Source organism: Ranitomeya variabilis, chromosome 5 (assembly GCF_051348905.1).
Source record: "Ranitomeya variabilis isolate aRanVar5 chromosome 5, aRanVar5.hap1, whole genome shotgun sequence".
Classification (NCBI taxonomy): Eukaryota; Metazoa; Chordata; class Amphibia; order Anura; family Dendrobatidae; genus Ranitomeya; species Ranitomeya variabilis.
In genome coordinates this window covers 453,948,231-453,967,904 of record NC_135236.1, presented here as the reverse complement: position 1 = coordinate 453,967,904, position 19,674 = coordinate 453,948,231, and the positions used below count along the sequence as shown (strand labels likewise).

At 43.5% G+C, this 19,674-nt stretch overlaps 1 protein-coding gene across 6 annotated transcripts in view; it reads right to left on the bottom strand.

The window, feature by feature from the left end:
* Positions 1 to 19,674, bottom strand: part of EEA1 (early endosome antigen 1) — a 206,943-nt gene that overhangs the window by 86,011 nt on the left and 101,258 nt on the right. For all 6 annotated transcript variants that reach the window (XM_077265415.1, XM_077265418.1, XM_077265414.1 and 3 more), the window contains 6 exons: positions 16,730 to 16,846; positions 13,319 to 13,657; positions 12,262 to 12,411; positions 10,681 to 10,800; positions 2,207 to 2,410; positions 1,582 to 1,782 (listed from right to left, as the gene is read on the bottom strand). In XM_077265415.1, the coding sequence (XP_077121530.1) occupies positions 1,582 to 1,782; positions 2,207 to 2,410; positions 10,681 to 10,800; positions 12,262 to 12,411; positions 13,319 to 13,657; positions 16,730 to 16,846 (1,131 nt within the window). The remainder of the gene's footprint in view (positions 1 to 1,581; positions 1,783 to 2,206; positions 2,411 to 10,680; positions 10,801 to 12,261; positions 12,412 to 13,318; positions 13,658 to 16,729; positions 16,847 to 19,674) is intronic.

The following is a 19,674-nucleotide window of genomic DNA, read 5'->3' as shown; positions in this document are numbered from 1 at the left end:
TTTTGATCGCTACGACGGCACGATCCGTGACGTCGCAGCGATCGTATGATTATCGCTCCAGCGTCGTAGACTGCGGTCACACGTTGCAATCACGGCGCTGGAGCGATGCCGAAGTCCCCGGGTAACCAGGGTAAACATCGGGTTACTAAGCGCAGGGCCGCGCATAGTAACCCGATGTTTACCGTGGTTACCAGCGTAAAAGTAAAAAAAAACAAACCGTACATGCTCACCATCTGATGTCCGTCCGGTCCCTTGCCGTCCGCTTCCTGCTCTGACAGATCCGGCCGTACAGTGAGAGCAGAGTGCAGCGGTGACGTCACCGCTGTGATCTGCTCTCACTTTCCGGCCGGCAGACAGTCAGAGCGGGAAGCGGACGGCAAGGGACCGGACGGACATCAGATGGTGAGCATGTACGGTTTGTTTTTTTTTACTTTTACGCTGGTAACCACGGTAAACATCGGGTTACTAAGCGCGGCCCTGCGCTTAGTTACCCGATGTTTACCCTGGTTACCAGCGAACGCATCGCTGGATCGCTGTCACACACAACGATCCAGCGATGTCAGCGGGTGATCAAGCGACGAAAGAAAGTTCCAAACGATCTGCTACGACGTACGATTCTCAGCAGGATCCCTGATCGCTGCTGCGTGTCAGACACTGCGATACGTAACGATATCGCTAGAACGTCACGAATCGTACCGTCGTAGCGATCAAAATTGCACCGTGTGACGGTACCCTTAGACTATTGAGTGCCGATGCATCACTCACAAATCGGATTACAAACATACTGTATTTAAACAAGGATTGTAATGTAACAAAATGGGTAAACAACCAAGAGGGTGAATACTTCTGCAAGCCACTGTATCTCATACCATGAAGGGGTTATAATTAAAAAAAAAAAAAAAAAGAATTAAATAAAGGATTAAATTTGTATCAATTGGTTTTACAAAGGATTATTTTTTGAGGCGACTTGTAGACGTTATTAATAGTATTTGGGGGTTAATATTTTATTTGGAAGCAGACATGCAGTTCTTGCATTTTTTCCTTTATGCCTCTTACCGTGTGACCACCTATGGAGCAAATGTGCAGAAACGTTTGCGACAACACTGAGGTTTTATGGGAAAGCTCGTACACTTATGTGGCAAACAGACTGTACCAAAAGGTCTGCAATAAAGTGCGGCATGGCAACTGTATGGGGTTTTACAGAATTCACATACTGCACAAAAAAAATCCTGCATGACAAATGCTCAGTAAAAATCAATGGCAGTTACACCAACATAACTTTCAATTGCGAGCGTTTCACTGGTCAGAAAAACTTTACAAAGTTATTTTATATCTTATCACATGGTGCTCTGAATGATGGACAAAACCAATAATGAATGAATAAAAACAACAGACAGCAAAACGGTCTCAAAAAGGGCACAATAAAAATCCCAAATATTCTGTCTAACATTATAAGAAGAGCTGCTTATTATGAGTACTAACGTGACGTTTCCTGAGATTATTGTCTGAGGAACAACTATAAAGAGAAAGAGGTTCTTCAGTATAGAACACGTAAAACATCACAGAACGCAAAAGCAGTACCTGCTGATCCAGCTGCAGCATTTTTTCTTTGCTTTCATTTAGTTGACTGGTCAGTTCTTCAATGGTGGTCTCCAGCGATAAGACACGGTCTTGGGAAGCACGAAGCTGAGATTTCTGTTCCTGCACTTGCTCATGTAAATCTTCTTGTGCTTGTTTGTGACTTTCTGATTGGTTCTTCAGTTTCTCTGTTAGTTGTGTTAACTACAAAAGAAAACAAGGCCCAGAGTCTACATACAATACTGAGATAAATCGTTGATGACCAGCTCAATGAGCCCGATGGCATAGGTAGGTATACACAGGTATCACAATTGGCTAGGGGGGACTTAGCTAATTAGACACCTGTATGCTTAATTTCCATTTAAACATTTTTTTAATTAAGTTTATCAAGTTTTTTTTTTTTTAAATAACAAAACAGAAATTTATCAGGAATGCCTCTTCACCGCTGCTGCGGATGATTGTTTACAACATGCAGTTGTCATGACTACAGCGCACGTGATCGTCACAGCCCATAACTAGGCTCACCAGCTCCAAGTGCAGTGATTGGCTGCAGGCTACGTACATCTTAAAAAATGATAAACACGATAAACAAAAATCCCCTGTAATTTACCATATGATGACGCCATACCTGTTCCTGTAAAGCGTGGTTCTTCTCCTGGAGCTGGGTTAGGACAGCAGTTTCTCCTTCACCAGATTCAATTTTGGCACAAAGGTCTTCCCTCTCTTTCTCAAGGACGGAAATATTTTTTTTGCTTTTCTCCAACAAGGCCTCAAGGTTTTGAATTTTTTGGTCTTTGTCGCCAATCTGCCGTAATACTTGTTCAAGGTCACTCTGAAAATAAAAAAAATTACTCATTCAGAAATCAAATAATAGAAGAAAATACAAAGGACTAGTCCTGAGAGCGGCTAATTAGTGGCTGCGCCAATAACAATGTAGTATTACACAGTGTACATTCAGATGTACATACAAGGCTGCCGTGAATCTCCCAGAACAGGAGCCATTCTAGTAAACAGGATGAAAAGGTAGGTATAAAACTTCACTTTTATTGCAGTGATTTCAAGAAATTGTGTATGACATATCACAGAGGTTAGGGCAGACCGACGTGTTTCAGCGTTCAAGCCTTAGTCATGGCAAATTTCTAAAATGACGGATATGCATTTATAGATCTCATTAGAACAAGTAACCCATGTGTGAATATCATCCACTACTAAAACTATCCCCCAATTAAAGGACACACTCTTGGGAAGAAGATAAAGGGTTAAACCTCTTAAATGCACACTGCAGGAAAAAAGTTCTCCATGTAGTGTAGGATCTTGTGTAATGTTCATTCTTCATGGAGTCCTGGTTTGCAAGTTACAAATCCCAAACGATTCCTTATTAAGAATCCTTCTTTCACGGTCCCCTCCCCTAATAGGCATATGGACCTTTTCAATGCCCAAAAATGTAAGCCCTGTTATGTCTCCTTTGTGTACTTGGAAAAAATATCTGGAAATCACTAAACTATTGATCGCTGTTGTACTGGCCACATCTGATGGATGTCTGTTGTGAATTCTGCTCTTGGGCTCCCTCCGGGGGTTATAAGTGGTAGCGCTGCTGTCTTTGGATCGCAGCATTCATCAGGTGTGTCCACTTATTGCAATTCTGACTGGGCTATTTAGTCTTGCTTGACCCTTTAGTTAGTGCCAGTTGTCCATTGTTTCTTGGAGGATTCACTTCCCTGCCTGGTCTCTCTTGCTTGCTGTTCATTTCAACAAAGATAAGTTCTGGCTTTGTTTTTTGCAGTCCACATGCTGTGGGCCTGATCGTTCAAGTTATTTTCCATGTTTTGTCTTGTCCAGCTTGGTCTGTATAAGGATTTGTTTAGCCAAGCTGGTATCTCTGGAGATGCAGATATACCCTCCATGTCTTTAGTTAGATGTGGAGATTTTGTATTTTTTGTGGTGGATATTTTCTAGTGTTTTAATACTGACCGCATAGTACTCTGTCCTATCCTTTCTATTAAGCTAGAAGTGGCCTCCTTTTCTAAATTCTGATTTCAGTCTGCGTATGTTATTTCCCTCTCCTCTCACAGTCAATATTTGTGGGGGGCTGTCTATCCTTTGGGGATTTTCTCTGAGGCAAGATAGTTTTCCCTTTTCTATCTCTAGGGGTAATTAGTCCTCCGGCTGTGTCGAGATGTCTAGGGAGTGTTAGGTACATTCCACGGCTACTTCTAGTTGCGGTGTTAAGTTCAGGGTCTGCGGTCAGTACAGGTTCCACCTTCTCCAGAGTACTTCTCATGCTGCTCCTAGGCCACCAGATCATAACAGTACAACTGGCCAACAATGAGTTAATTGCATCTCAGAAGAAGGAAAGGAAAGTGCTGAGCCATTTTTTTTTCTGTAGTCTGTTGTGCCTTTTCTTTCCTCTTTACCTCTGGGTGGTTCAGGTGTTTGGCGCTGGTATGGATGTTCAGGGATTAGCTTCTCGTGTGGACCAGCTTGCTGCTAGAGTACAGGGTATTTCCGATTATATCGTTCAGACTCCGGTTTTAGAGCCTAGAATTCCAACTCCTGATTTGTTTTTTGGGGACAGGTCCAAATTTTTGAGCTTTAAAAATAACTGTAAACTGTTTTTAGCTCTGAAACCCCGTTCCTCCGGTGATCCCATCCAGCAGGTTAAAATAGTCATCTCTCTGCTGCGCGGTGACCCTCAGGATTGGGCGTTCTCCCTGGAAGCTGGAAATCCTGCTTTGCTTAATGTAGACACCTTTTTTCAAGCGCTAGGGTTATTGTATGATGAACCTAATTCACTGGATCATGCTGAGAAGACCTTGTTGGCCCTGTCTCAGGGTCAAGAAGCGGCAGAATTATATTGCCAGAAATTTAGAAAATGGTCTGTGCTGACTAGATGGAATGAGGATGCCTTGGCTGCAATTTTCAGAAAGGGTCTTTCGTAATCTGTTAAAGATGTTATGGTGGGGTTTCCCACGCCTGCTGGTCTGAGTGATTCTATGTCTCTGGCCATTCAGATTGATCGGCGCTTGCGCGAGCGCAGAGTTGTGCGCGCTGTGGCGTTGTCTTCCGAGCGGAGTCCTGAGCCTATGCAGTGTGATAGGATTGTGTCTAGAGCTGAACGACAAGGATTCAGACGTCAGAATAGGTTGTGCTTTTACTGCAGCGATTCTGCTCATGTTATTTCTGATTGCCCTAAGCGTACTAAGAGAATCGCTAATTCGGTTACCATCAGTACTGTACAACATAAATTTCTGTTATCTGTGACCCTGATCTGCTCATTATCGTAATTTTCTGTCATGGCATTTGTGGATTCAGGCGCCGCTTTAAACTTAATGGACTTAGAATTTGCCAGACGTTGTGGGTTCCCTTTGCAGCCTTTTCAGAGTCCTATTCCTTTGAGGGGCATTGATGCTACACTGCTGGCTAAAAATAAACCTCAGTTTTGGACACAGCTGACCATGTGCATGGCGCCAGCTCATCAGGAAGATTGTCGTTTTCTGGTGTTGCATAATTTGCATGATGCTATTGTGCTGGGTTTCCCATGGTTACAGGTGCATAATCCGGTATTAGATTGGAAATCTATGTCTGTGACTAGTTGGGGTTGTCAGGGGGTTCATGGTGACGTTCCTTTGATGTCAATTACCTCCTCCCCCTCTTCTGAAATTCCTGAGTTTTTGTCAGATTTCCAGGATGTATTTGATGAGCCCAAGTCCAGTTCCCTTCCACCGCATAGGGACTGTGATTGTGCTATCGACTTGATTCCAGGTTGTAAGTTCCCTAAGGGCCGACTTTTTAACCTGTCTGTGACAGAACATGACGCCATGCGGAGTTATGTTAAGGAATCTTTGGAGAAGGGGCATATTCGGCCATCTTCTTCACCATTGGGAGCAGGTTTTTTTTTTGTTGCCAAGAAGGATGGCTCCTTGAGACCCTGTATTGATTATCGCCTCTTGAATAAGATCATGGTCAAATTCCAATACCCTTTGCCTTTGCTTTCTGATTTGTTTGCTAGGATTAAGGGGGCTAGTTGGTTTACCAAGATTGACCTTCGAGGGGCATATAATCTTGTTCGTATTAAGCAGGGTGACGAATGGAAAACTGCGTTTAATACGCCCGAAGGCCATTTTGAATATCTTGTGATGCCATTCGGGCTCTCTAATGCCCAATCTGTGTTTCAGTCCTTCATGCATGATATATTTCAGAATTATCTTGATAAATTCATGATTGTATATTTGGATGATATTTTGATTTTTTCAGATGATTGGGAGTCTCATGTGAAACAAGTCAGGATTGTATTTCAGATCCTTCGTGATAATGCTTTGTTCGTGAAGGGGTCTAAGTGCCTCTTTGGAGTACAGAAGGTTTCTTTTTTGGGCTTCATTTTTTCTCCCTCATCTATAGAAATGGATCCGGTTAAGGTTCAGGCCACTCATGATTGGATCCAGCCCACTTCTGTGAAGACCCTTCAGAAATTTTTGGGCTTTGCTATTTTTTATCGCCGTTTCATTGCCAACTTCTCCAGTGTGGTTAAACCCCTGACCGATTTGACGAAGAAGGGCGCTGATGTGACGAATTGGCCCTCTGCGGCTGTTTCTGCCTTTCACGAGCTTAAACGCCAATTTACTTCTGCCCCTGTGTTGCGTCAGCCGGATGTCTCCCTTCCATTTCAGGTTGAGGTTGACGCTTTTGAGATTGGGGCAGGGGCCGTTTTGTCTCAGAGGAATTCTGATGGTTCCTTGTTGAAACCGTGTGCCTTCTTTTCTCGAAAGTTTTCGCCTGCGGAACGCAATTATGATGTCGGCAATCTGAGTTGTTGGCTATGTAGTGGGCATTTGAGGAGTGGCGTCATTGGCTTGAGGGGGCCAAGCACCGTATTGTGGTCTTGACTGATCATAACAAATTGATTTACCTCGAGTCTGCCTAACGGCTGAATCCTAGACAGGCCCGATGGTCCCTGTTTTTCTCCCGTTTTGATTTTGTGGTCTCGTACCTTCCGGGTTCTAAGAATGTTAAGGCGGATGCCCTCTCTAGGAGTTTTTTGCCTGATTCTCCTGGGGTCCTTGAGCCGGTCGGCATTCTGAAGGAAGGGGTGATTCTTTCTGCCATCTCCCGATTTACGACGGGCTCTTCAGGCTGATAAACCTGATCGCTGTCCAGTGGGGAAACTGTTTGTTCCTGACAGATGGACTAGTAAAGTGATTTCTGAGGTTCATTGTTCTGTGTTGGCTGGCCATCCTGGGATTTTTGGTACCAGAGATTTGGTTGGTAGGTCCTTTTGGTGGCCTTCTTTGTCACGGGATGTGCGTTCTTTTGTGCAGTCCTGTGGGCCTTGTGCGCGGGTCAAGCCTTGCTGTTCCCGCGCTAGTGGGTTGCTTTTGCCTTTGCCGGTCCCTGTTAGGCCTTGGACGCATATTTCTATGGATTTTATTTCAGATCTTCCGGTTTCCTAGAGGATGTCGGTTATCTGGGTGGTTTGTGACCGGTTTTCTAAGATGGTTCATTTGGTACCTTTGCCTAAATTGCCTTCCTCTTCTGATTTGGTTCCGTTGTTTTTTCAGCATGTGGTTCGTTTGCATGGCATTCCGGAGAATATTGTGTCCGACAGAGGTTCTCAGTTTGTTTCTAGGTTTTGGCGAGCCTTTTGTGCTAGGCTGGGCATTGATTTGTCTTTTTCTTCCGCGTTTCATCCTCAGACAAATGGCCAAACCGAGCGAACTAATCAGACTTTGGAAACTTATTTGAGATGCTTTGTGTCTGCTGATCAGGACGATTGGGTGGCTTTTTTTGCCATTGGCCGAGTTTGCCCTTAATAATCGGGCTAGTTCTGCTACCTTGGTTTCACCCTTCTTTTGTAATTCTGGTTTTCATCCTCGTTTTTCTTCAGGGCAGGTTGAGCCTTCTGATTGTCCTGGGGTGGACTCTGTGGTTGACAGGTTGCAGCAGATTTGGGCTCATGTTGTGGACAATTTGGTGTTGTCTCAGGAGGAGGCTCAGCGTTTTGCTAACAGTCGTCGGTGTGTTGGTTCCCGGCTTCGGGTTGGGGATCTGGTCTGGTTGTCTTCCCGTCATGTTCCTATGAAGGTTTCTTCCCCTAAGTTCAAGCCTCGGTTTATTCGTCCTTATAGGATTTCTGAGATTGTCAATCCGGTGTCTTTTCGTTTGGCCCTTCCGGCCTCTTTTTCCATCCATAATGTTTTTCATAGATCTTTGTTGCGGAAATATGTGGTGCCTGTTGTTCCCTCTGTTGATCCTCCTGCCCCGGTGTTGGTTGATGGGGAGTTGGAGTATGTGGTTGAGAAGATTTTGGATTCTCGTTTTTTGAGGCGGAGGCTTCAGTATCTTGTCAAATGGAAGGGTTATGGCCAGGAGGATAATTCTTGGGTTGTTGCGTCCGATGTTCATGCTGACGATTTGGTTTGTGCCTTTCATTTGGCTCATCCTGATCGGCCTGGGGGCTCTGGTGAGGGTTCGGTGACCCCTCCTCAAGGGGGGGGGGTACTGTTGTGAATTCTGCTCTTGGGCTCCCTCCGGTGGTTATAAGTGGTAGCGCTGCTGTCTTTGGATCGCAGCATTCATCAGGTGTGTCCACTTATTGCATTTCTGACTGGGCTATTTAGTCTTGCTTGACCCTTTAGTTAGTGCCAGTTGTCCATTGTTTCTTGGAGGATTCACTTCCCTGCCTGGTCTCTCTTGCTTGCTGTTCATTTCAACATAGATAAGTTCTGACTTTGTTTTTTGCAGTCCACATACTGTGGGCCTGATCGTTCAAGTTATTTTCCATGTTTTGTCTTGTCCAGCTTGGTCTGTATAAGGATTTGTTTAGCCAAGCTGGTATCTCTGGAGATGCAGATATACCCTCCATGTCTTTAGTTAGATGTGGAGATTTTGTATTTTCTGTGGTGGATACTTTCTAGTGTTTTAATACTGACCGCATAGTACTCTGTCCTATCCTTTCTATTTAGCTAGAAGTGGCCTCCGTTGCTAAATTCTGATTTCAGTCTGCGTATGTTATTTCCCTCTCCTCTCAGTCAATATTTGTGGGGGGCTGTCTATCCTTTGGGGATTTTCTCTGAGGCAAGATAGTTTTCCCTTTTCTATCTCTAGGGGTAATTAGTCCTCCGGCTGTGTCGAGATGTCTAGGGAGTCTTAGGTACATTCCACGGCTACTTCTAGTTGCGGTGTTAAGTTCAGGGTCTGCGGTCAGTACAGGTTCCACCTTCTCCAGAGTACTTCTCATGCTGCTCCTAGGCCACCAGATCATAACAGATGTCTCTCCATGCGTTTTTTCAGGGATGCTACCATACAACAAACACACTGTATTCTACATGTACAGCATTCAACCAAATAGATAACCCCAGTGGTGCTACACTTGGTAAAATGTCTAATAGAAAACTGCTCTCCTGCAACATTACATGAAAATATTTGACCTTTGGTGACATGATAGCACGAAATACATTACGAATGTCCACATTTGGAAAAACTCTTTAAAGGGAACCTGTCACCCCCAAAATTGAAGGTGAGCTAAGCCCACCGGCATCAGGGGCTTATCTACAGCATTATATAATGCTGTAGATAAGCCCCCGATGTATCCTGAAAGATGATAAAAAGAGGTTAGATTATACTCACCTGGGCGGGCGGCCCAATCTGATGGGCGTCGCGGTCCGGGGCCTCCCATCTTCTTACGATGATGTCCTCTTCTTGTCTTCACGCCACGGCTCCGGCACAGGCATACTGTCTGCCCTGGTGAGGGCAGAGCAAAGTACTGCAGTGAGCAAGCGCCGGGAAAGGTCAGAGAGGCCCGGCACCTGCGCACTGCAGTACTTTGCTCTTCCCTCAACAGGGCAGACAAAGTATGCCGGAGCCGCAGCGTGAATACAAGAAGAGGACGTCATCGTAAGAAGATGGGAGGCCCCGGACCGCGACGCCCATCGGATCGGACCGCCCGCCCACCCAGGTGAATATAGTCTAACCTCTTTTTCTCATCTTTCAGGATACATCGGGGGCTTATCTACAGCAATCCAGAATGCTGTAGATAAGCCCCTGATGGCGGTGGGCTTAGCTCAACTTCCATTTTGGGGGTGACAGGTTCCCTTTAAAAAGAGAGTCAAGTATTTCCTGAATTTTCTACAGGTTTTGAAAACAGACTCGGAGATAAAATAGTACCCAATATGCATGCTTTTTTTCAATAAATCTGATAATACTGCTCACTATCTATGACAGTTTTTTGTCCTGATTAAGCATGGAAAGATATTATTTCATGATGATTAAAATGTCGTAATATTGCGGACTATATGGTGTCGAAAGCATAATGAGGCGTTTGTTATTTTTGTCATTTCCGTGGGTGGCCTTTTTCTTAATTTTTTTGTCACTTAATAGATTGTTCCTGTCGAAATTCATATCTGACATTTACAAATTTACCATGACTAATGCTTGAATGCCAAAACGCGTCGGTCAGCCCTAACCTCTGTGATATGTCATACATAGTTTTTAAAATCACTGTAATAAAAGTGAAGTTTTATACTGGAACATTCCTATTTTCTGTATCTGCCTTGACCGGCACCAGGGCTACTCTGTGCGAAGACTCCATTCCCACCCAGGTGCAGAGCAATGAAAGTGGTGAGCTGACTTTTCTCTTTCGGTTATTCTCATAGATGAGGATCGAAGTGCAGGACTCTCCTCTAGAATGTCCACAAATAAACCCTATATGCTATTGTAAAAAATGACTGGGTGTATATACAAAAAAAGCAAACTGCACATGAAGTAGGAATAGGCTCTTACACATACGTGCACTATGGGAATAACAATCATTTAAAGCATAATGGGAGGTATTGGGACTTTGAAGAATCAACAATTCTTTAGCTTTACAGCAGCCAGTCATGCTGTGCTTTACTAATATCTCTATATCAAGGAAAAAAGTTGCAAATTCATGGAATGAATGAGGAAATTCTGCACTAAAATCATAGTAAAAAATGAAGTTTTGGTTCTGTTTGGGTTTTTATCAAGCAAGTACAATGGGCAAATGACTGCAGGGGCACACTAGAGGAAAACACATTTGGATGACTTTTTATTCCATGCTGTGTGTTCTTGAGCGGAGCGGACATTTACCTGGGCTTCCCGCAGTTTGGATGTAGTGGTTTGCTGAAGAGTATGCTGTTCCTGATGTTGCTGTCGGATTTTCTCCAACTGATGCTGCATATCAGCTGATGTAGAAGCCTGTTCTTTAACCTGAAATGCAAAAATTCACATTTTAATTCTTCAACATGCAACATCTTTTTACATAAAAAAAATAAAAAATCTAAATTTCACTATTTGAAATGTTTTAATCTAAGCATATTCTTTGTACTCTTAAGAGTAGGTAAGGCTATCCAGAAAAGTAAGAGGGACTTTTACATTCCGCAGGTTTAGAGATGCGCTTTAGTATAGGTAGTTGGTGTACTGAAGACATTTTAAAGGGCTTGTCCATGTTTAGCACAAGAGTCTGCAGTTACTCGTGTGACTGCAGACTTGTGAATCCTCACAGTGCGCGCTTTTAGGGTTCTCGGAGATGGGGCAATCATGTGACCACTAGTATGAGATATGCATACTTACAGCCACATTCCAACTAAACGTGCGCAGCCTCGCCCAATCCAATTGTATTGATCGAGGCCGCACATGTCTCGTCAGAATGTGGCTGGGAGTATGTATACTACATACCTGCAATCACATGACCATGCCCTCCTGACAAAAATACCGGGGAATCCTAACAGAATACACATACAGTGACAGCAGACTTTCATTCCAAACCCGGACAACCCCTTTATGTCCATAGGACAGGGAAATAAAAAAAAAAAATAAAATTAAATATGATTATAAATGAAATAACTAATTTAAATATAGCTCTTGCTTGCATCTGCATTTTCCTCCCTTTTTATCTCCTTTGATGTCACAGCTGGTTTTGGCCTTAACAAACCATTTCTATTTTGCACTTCTTTATCATCATATCTCTGGAGACATTTTTTTTTATAGGGGCTTGTAATTTCAAAATGAATAGTATTTGTCAGTGGTTACATTTTGGAGTACATTTAACTTAATCTTTTATGGACTCTGAATAGGGAGGAATATAAAAAAAAGCAATTCTGACATGTTTTTTTCTGCATTTTAAATGTTACGTTATTTGCCATCTTCCTCAAATACAGGGTTAAATAAAGTGTTGACCTCAACCCTATCATACAGCTTTGAGATGGCCTGGACCACTGTGATGCAGACCGTCTGCTCCAACATCAGTGCGTGACCACACAAATGCTTCCTTATAAAGACCCCACCTAACCAACTTCTAGACCGGTGTGAAAAGCGGGAAGTGTGGGGATTAGCACTGAATAGCACCCGCTACCAAATTGGCATATTAAATATGTTACCAAAATAAGGATGAAAACTCTTAAATTGAATATGTTGGAGAACGTGATTTTATAAACTTTCAGCGGTTTAAGGATCTAATGTTTTACATTTGTAATAAGAATACAATAAGAATCTAATAATAACTAAAGATGAGAAGTGACTGGTAACAGCGGCACAGGGCTTATAATATATTCAGTCATGTGGGTATTTATATGTTGCCTGGAACATGAAACAGTTTACACAAGGTGAAAGGTTCGGACCTTCAGAAACTGGCAGTAGCTAGAAATATAAGTGCAGAGCAAACATTCAGACCTGCTCCTCGGCACGTGAAAGCTTCAGCTGCAGATCTGCCACCTGCTGCTCCTTGTCCATCAGTTTCTCAGCCGACAGCTGTCTCTGCTCCTTCAGCCTCCCATGTGCTTCCCCGAGCTGCCGCTCTGTCTCCAGTAATTTGCTGTGGAGCTAAAAAACACAAAGTTATCTGCCTGATAATCTCCCATACAACCTGCCCCAGTTCTATTACAGACATTACAAACATGTATATTTTTTAATTTTTTTTTATTAATTTAAAAAAAATATTCAGAATTTTGAAAAAATAAAAAATTGTTTTGCATCGCTATTTTCGGAGACCCGTAACTTTTTATATTAACATCAATAGAGCGGGGTTGGGACTTGTTTTTTAATGTGGTCAGCTGGTGTTTTACTCGTAATATATACCCATACTATGCTTAGATTGCTTCGTAATGCATGTTTTACAATTATTGCGGTCACCAAAAAACTGCAATTGTGGTGTTTTAATTTTCTCATAACGGCATTTACTAATAAGCTTAATTAATTTTTTATTTATAATTTTTTATGTTTATTTTTACATTTATTTATTGCTATCTGGGAAAGGGACCATTTTTCCAATTTTTCTATTTTTTTGAAAAACAGTTTTTTCCTACTTTTGACTTTGTTAGTACCCATAGGTACTTGAACCTGTGATCATTTGATCGCTTGTACTACAGAAATGTCAAGGTATTTATTTACTTTACTTATTTATATAGCGCCATCAACTCCACTGTCCCCATTGGGGCATTATTAACGGGTGTTGGTGGAATAGCCTTCAGCTGATCAATCTTTTAGATGATGGCTATGTAAGGGGTATGGCCACTATTGCTTGACGTTAGAATAGCACCAGCACTGTACCTTCAAAGGAACCCTAGGGCCCATTTTGAGAAATAAGAATGAATAATTATGGTAACTATGAAATCTACTCAACAGAAAGCTTCCTTTATAAGTCTGGATTAAACTCCAAAGTATGATTTAATATTAGTAGTAAATAATTCCTGTTTTGTTAGAGGTAGACAGAATGTGTGCAATATGTCACCTGGTTAATCTCACTCTGCTGTTGTAGACCGTGTTGCACTTTCTCTTCCCGCTGTTGCTGAACCTGTTTAAACTCAGCCTTGAGATTCTGGTGTTTAATCTCCACCTCCGATAGCTCTTCTTTCAGTTTCTGATTAGCTTCTCCTTTCTCGGCCACTTCCGTTTTGAGGGTCTGCTGCGCAGCTTCACTAGCAGACAGCCGTACCTGGAGCTGTTGGCACTCTACATCTCTATGATTGAGATTCATTTGCAGGTTCTTCCTGGACATAATCTCTTCATTTTGTTTTTCTTCCAACTGGGTGAATTCAAGTTCCTTCTTTAACAGTTTCTCCACTAAGGTCTACAAAATTTAAAAACAGAAGGACAAATGTATCAGTTTTAAAGCTAAGAGCTTGATGAAAGATTACCCACACTTTTTTCTTATTAAATTATTGACGAGTGCTTGTAAAGTTACCAATCTTTGTAATCTACCTTATTTTACTTCCTTCTCTCTGAAACATCATGCTGAATGTGCTATTTTAGCAGCACAGTTCAGTTTATGCTCTTTTGGAGTCTGCTTTGAACTGTTGCTCTACTAAGAAAATGTATTGAAACACTATTTACAAAATCTCACTGTCTGAGTGTGGGGAAGGGGGATCAGAGAAGCTCACACAGAAAGAGTGTTTGTAAATAGTGGTGTAGTATGGACTCTTGCTAGAGCAGTAGTTCAAAGTAGCGTCTAAAAAGCATGAACTAGGAAGGTAAAAAGCACTTTCCGCATAGTGTTTCAGATTTTTAACAGTGTCTTAGTTATTCTAAGGCTATGTGCACACGGTGCGTTTTTTCCATGCACAAATGGGTCAAAAATGCTATGGAATTATGCCAGCTAATTTAGTCAGAATCCTGAAGTGCTGTGCACATGATCAGTAATATTCCTTGACTATTTGCAGTGTGTTTTTTCCTGCAGGATGTCAATTCTTTGTGCGGATGTTTAGCGTTTTTCACACATTGACTTCAATTGACACTGTCAAACCTGCAGCAAAAACGCAGGCATAAAAATGTTTGCAGATTTGCTGAGGTTTTGTTTTCATTTTTACGGGCTTCCTATGGCACACTGTCAAACCTGCAGCAAAAACGCAGGCATAAAAATGTTTGCAGATTTGCTGAGGTTTTGTTTTCATTTTTACGGGCTTCCTATGGCATTTCCCATGCTGTCATGTATGTGACAGCGTGGGAAACACAGACACGGTGGTACTTATCGGCAGTAACGTTACTGCGGTAAGACCGTCGGTCAGAGCGCTGCAGGGTCACACTTTCAGCCTCCATGGTTTCTGTGTCCCCCAGTGATGAATACAAGAAATAGATTTTTACGGCGAGTACAAAAAAAAATAAAAATCTACTTTTACTTTGCAGCATTTTTTTCCACAGTACTATACTTAAATTGATAAAATCAGATGATGTGCACTGCCATTCCTAGCGCTGCTCCCTTCGTCTCCTGCATAATGTGACTGCAGCTCGTTCTTGAGAGAGCCCGCTTCAGACTGTTCCTTTCTTAATGGAAGTCTACGAGAGCCTTTTTCTGCGCCTTGTAGACGTACACTGAGAAAGGGACTTTTGGTGCACACAGGAACACTGTTGTAAGCCGGCTAAATCACAACTGTTGTCACTAGTGTTGAGCATTCCAATACTGCAAGTATCGGGTATCGGCCGATACTTGCTGTATCGGAATTCCGATACCGAGATCCGATATTTTTGTGATATCGGGTATCGGTATCGAAACAACATTAATGTAAAAATGTGTAAAAGAGAGAATCAAAATAAAAAATATTGCTATACTCACCTCTCCGACGCAGCCTGCACCTTACCGAGGGAAGCGGCAGCGTTCTTTGTTTAAAATTCGCGCTTTTCTTTCCTTTACGTGAGTCCCGGCTTGTGATTGGTTGCGTGCCGCCCATGTGACCGGGACGCAACCAATCACAGCAAGCCGTGACGTAATTTCAGGTCCTTCAGGATTTTAAAATTACGTTCCGGCGTTGTGATTGGTTGCGTCGCAGTCACATGGGAGACGCAACCAATCACAGCAAGCCGTGACGTAATTTCAGGTCCTTAAGGATTTTAAAATTACGTCCCGGCTTTGTGATTGGTCCGCGTCCCGGCAACATGGCCGCCATTAACCAATCACAAGCCGTGACGTCACGGGAGGCTGGACACGCGCGCTTTTTAAAATGGGCGCGTGTCCAGCCTCCCGTGACGTCCCGGCTTGTGATTGGTTGCGCCGCGGTCAACCAATCACAAGCCGGGAGGCTGGACACGCGCCCATTTTAAAATTTTAAAATGCGCGCGTGTCCAGCCTCCCGGCTTGTGATTGGTTGACCGCGGCGCAACCAATCACAAGCCGGGACGTCACGGGAGGCTGGACACGCGCCCATTTTAAAAAGCGCGCGTGTCCAGCCTCCCGTGACGTCCCGGCTTGTGATTGGTTAATGGCGGCCATGTTGCCGGGACGCGGACCAATCACAGCAAGCCGTGACGTAATTTCGTCACGGCTTGCTGTGATTGGTCCGCGTCCCGGCAACATGGCCGCCCTGACCAATCACAAGCCGGGACTTCACGTAACCAAGTAAAAGCGCGAATTTTAAACAAACAACGCTGCCGGTTCCCTCGCTGAGGTCCAGGCTGCGTCGGAGAGGTGAGTATAGCGATATTTTTTATTTTAATTCTTTCTTTTACACATTTATATGGATCCCAGGGCCTGAAGGAGAGTTTCCTCTCCTTCAGACCCTGGGAACCATCAGGAATACCGTCCGATACTTGAGTCCCGTTGACTTGTATTGGTATCGGGTATCGGTATCGGATTGGATCCGATACTTTGCCGGTATCGGCCGATACTTTCCGATACCGATACTTTCAAGTATCGGACGGTATTGCTCAACACTAGTTGTCACATGACCCAGGGCAGGTCAGAAGCTACTCTGGAAGCAGCAGAAGACCGCAACCAGTAACTACTGTAATGCACACACTGAACATACATTACTGATAGTTAACAAAAGGTGAAATAAAAATGCTGGAAAGGGACTTGCTAAATTGTTCATTCATGTCCTAGGAGTCAAGCTCAGTGTCTGATGGCAGCATACCGCCTCATGTAATCGGGGACATGCTGTCTGCAATGCTGGAACTGTAGGAAATGAATGCTAACAATTGCAGGTCAGAGTGCCAAACATTGCTTCATGTAAATGGAGCTGAAACACAGGCGATTGACTTTGTTATATTGGCACTATGCCCATGCAAAGGGACTAACACTACATTCTGTCAAAATAACAAAAATAAAAAAGCATTAAAATGTCAAAACAGAGGTCAGAGTCCCATCACGTCATAGAAACATGCCTTGGATTTTTACTGCTTCCATGGAAGTGTTGGAGGGCATGACACATACCTCATTCTTCTGTGACAACTCAGTCAAGGAACTTTTGAGTTGCTGCAGTTCTTGAATATATACTGCCACTTCCTGAGGGCCTTTCTGAAGCTCAATTTTTAATTGGTTGATAGTGGCCTAAAGAAAAAGAAACCACAAGATTACATTTAACAGATAATGCAAGTAAGACTAAGCAATGATGTACATTATCTGTCAGGTCACCTGTATCACTAAGAGATCATGTATTTCATTCATTATTTTTAATAAGATAAATAACTACTTTGATCGCTGCTCGGACATAAGGAAGCTCTGAGAGTCCTGCTTCTTCAATACACCCCAAATACAGTGCGTAACAGCATTTGTGCTTTTGGAGCGTGTTAGGCATCGAATATGGATTTAATGATAACTGCTTAAATTACTAAGCTATATTTGGACAGAAGAATATCATACCCAGGAAACCCAGCAGACAGAAATGGGAGGAATCTGCAGATTTGGGGATTTCTTCTCACTAGCTCAGCACTTATCAGGATGAATCTTCACTAGTCAGATGTCCCCTCACTGAAAACCCTACCTCTATCCAGTCTCACACAATGGCTAAGGCACTTAGGCTACTTTCACACTAGCGTTAACTGCAATACGTCGCAAATGCGTCGTTTTGCCGAAAAAAACGCATCCTGCAAAAGTGCTTGCAGGATGCGTTTTTTCTGCATTGACTAACATTAGCGACGCATTTGCGACGCATTGCCACACGTCGCAACCGTCGTGCGACAGTTGCGCCGTGCTGTGGCGGACCATCGGGACCAAAAAACGTTACATGTAACGTTTTTTGCGCCCGACGGTCCGCTTTTTCCGACCACGCATGCCTCCCCGCACCTCACAATGGGGCAGCGGATGCGCTGGAAAAATGCATCCGCTGCCCCCGTTGTGCGGCGGAGACAACGCTAGCGTCGGGGACCTCGGCCCGACGCACCGCGACGGGCCGAGCCCGACGCTAGTGTGAAAGTAGCCTAAGAAGATAAAAAAAATCACGGCAGACTGACACCAAGTTAGAAAAGCTGAAGATTTCCTGCTTCGTTGCTCTGCTTTGTGTTCTATTAACTGCATACTGAGGCGGCATGTGAACATTCACTGAGCGGTACAGAAAGGTGTGCAAGGAATCACTATCGCCTACTAGAATGTAACAAAGAATCAGAGATCGTGAATACTTCTGATTTATAAACAGTTGCAAAAAGACATATGCTATTAAGAGTAACTCATTTGATTGGAATCTTGAAAAAAGCATAATCCCATCTAAAATGTTAACTACCTATGTTATTCTGCCACTTTTCACACTTCCTCCAGCTGTCTGACTGTCTAGCAGCACTACTTGCAGTACTCTGAAGAGCAGGAGATGTGTATCGTGCTGACTTTGCTCATGACCTTCTTCCCCCTAGTAAGTAGGGGCATCCTGAAGAGTCCAGGTAATTACAACAGGAGAGCTACTAAGGCATGACATGAGCTTCCTCTGTTCAAAGCTCGCATTGCAGACCTTTTGGAGCCAGTGGTCAAAGTGATGAATATTGGGGTTTGCATCAATTCGATATTTACAGGAGAAATATTTTCGTTGTTGTAGCAAATAGACAAATAGAATAAGAAAAAAGTCGGACCGCACCAACAGTCTGGGAAAGATGTGGTGGGAACCGCTCACCTGCTCGCTGCTGGCCAAGACAAGTCCTGGGTGCCGAGTTCCACAGAAGAAATCCAATGGAGAGTATCGGTGAACGTGAAGAAAGGAACGCACTCGCTGGACATACGTTGCAGGTGACTTTATTGGTGCATAGTACAAGTCTTCACGGCCGGGGGTGCTGGATGGGGAGTGCGGCAAAGCTGGACAACAGCTGTTTCGCGCCTGGCTGGCGCTTCAACAGGTCAACTGACCTGTTGAAGCGCCAGCCAGGCGTGAAACAGCTGTTGTCCAGCTTTGCCGCACTCCCCATCCAGCACCCCCGGCCGTGAAGACTTGTACTATGCACCAATAAAGTCACCTGCAACGTATGTCCAGCGAGTGCGTTCCTTTCTTCACGTTCACAGACAAACAGAATGCATTCACTCACATCACCGTAAGAACATTCTAACTACTCCTGCCTAATATTGCTCCGATGGATGATGCTATTCATGCCATGTTTCATCTTTATACAAAAGGTAAAATCACAATAAGAAACATGAAGAGAATATGTACCTGCTCCCTCCACTGTCATCCTTGAAATGATTTGATAAAGGAGCAGACTAGTAAAAATAACAGGAGAAGCAGACCCTAGCATAATAAGGCAGCTACACACTGTTTGTATGAGAGCTGTCAGGGAGAGCAGTCTTGTAGCGTCACACCCCATCTTCCTGTAATCCACTCTAATTATAGACAGGAATGGCGAAGCCTAGTTGCCGTACCTTAAGAGCAATATTTCACTTAGAAAAAAAACGTATTATAAAGTAACCTGACTCCTACAAAATTGCTATTTACCTGCAGATACAGTTATATAATCTGCAGGTAAATACGAGCATGTGGGTCAAAGAAATTTGAATAAAATGATACCTTGATATCTGCGATCTGATCCTGATTTTTTTCTTAATATGTAAATGAGATGTTAAGATCTATGAGTCAGACACAGATCTCCCTGAGAATCTACCTCCAAAGCTTATTTTGAGTGAAAAAGGATAGTTACCAGTGTAAGGGATGTAGGGAGGGATAATCTGCTCTGTGGTGAGATCAGGTTATAGTCTCTCTGAAGCTGCTCATTTCCAGTCATTGAGGTGGTGCAGGGGGCAGTAAACTGTATATGCCGTTATCACTCCTCCTGAACCTGGATGGACAGTCAACTCTGCTGGTATGCAAAGCGTGCGGGCAGAGCATGCTGTCAGTCAAGGTACAGGAGGAATGATTTGTAGTGTGCAGTGACTGTAATTGTAATTCCCTGCACTGCCCAGTGACT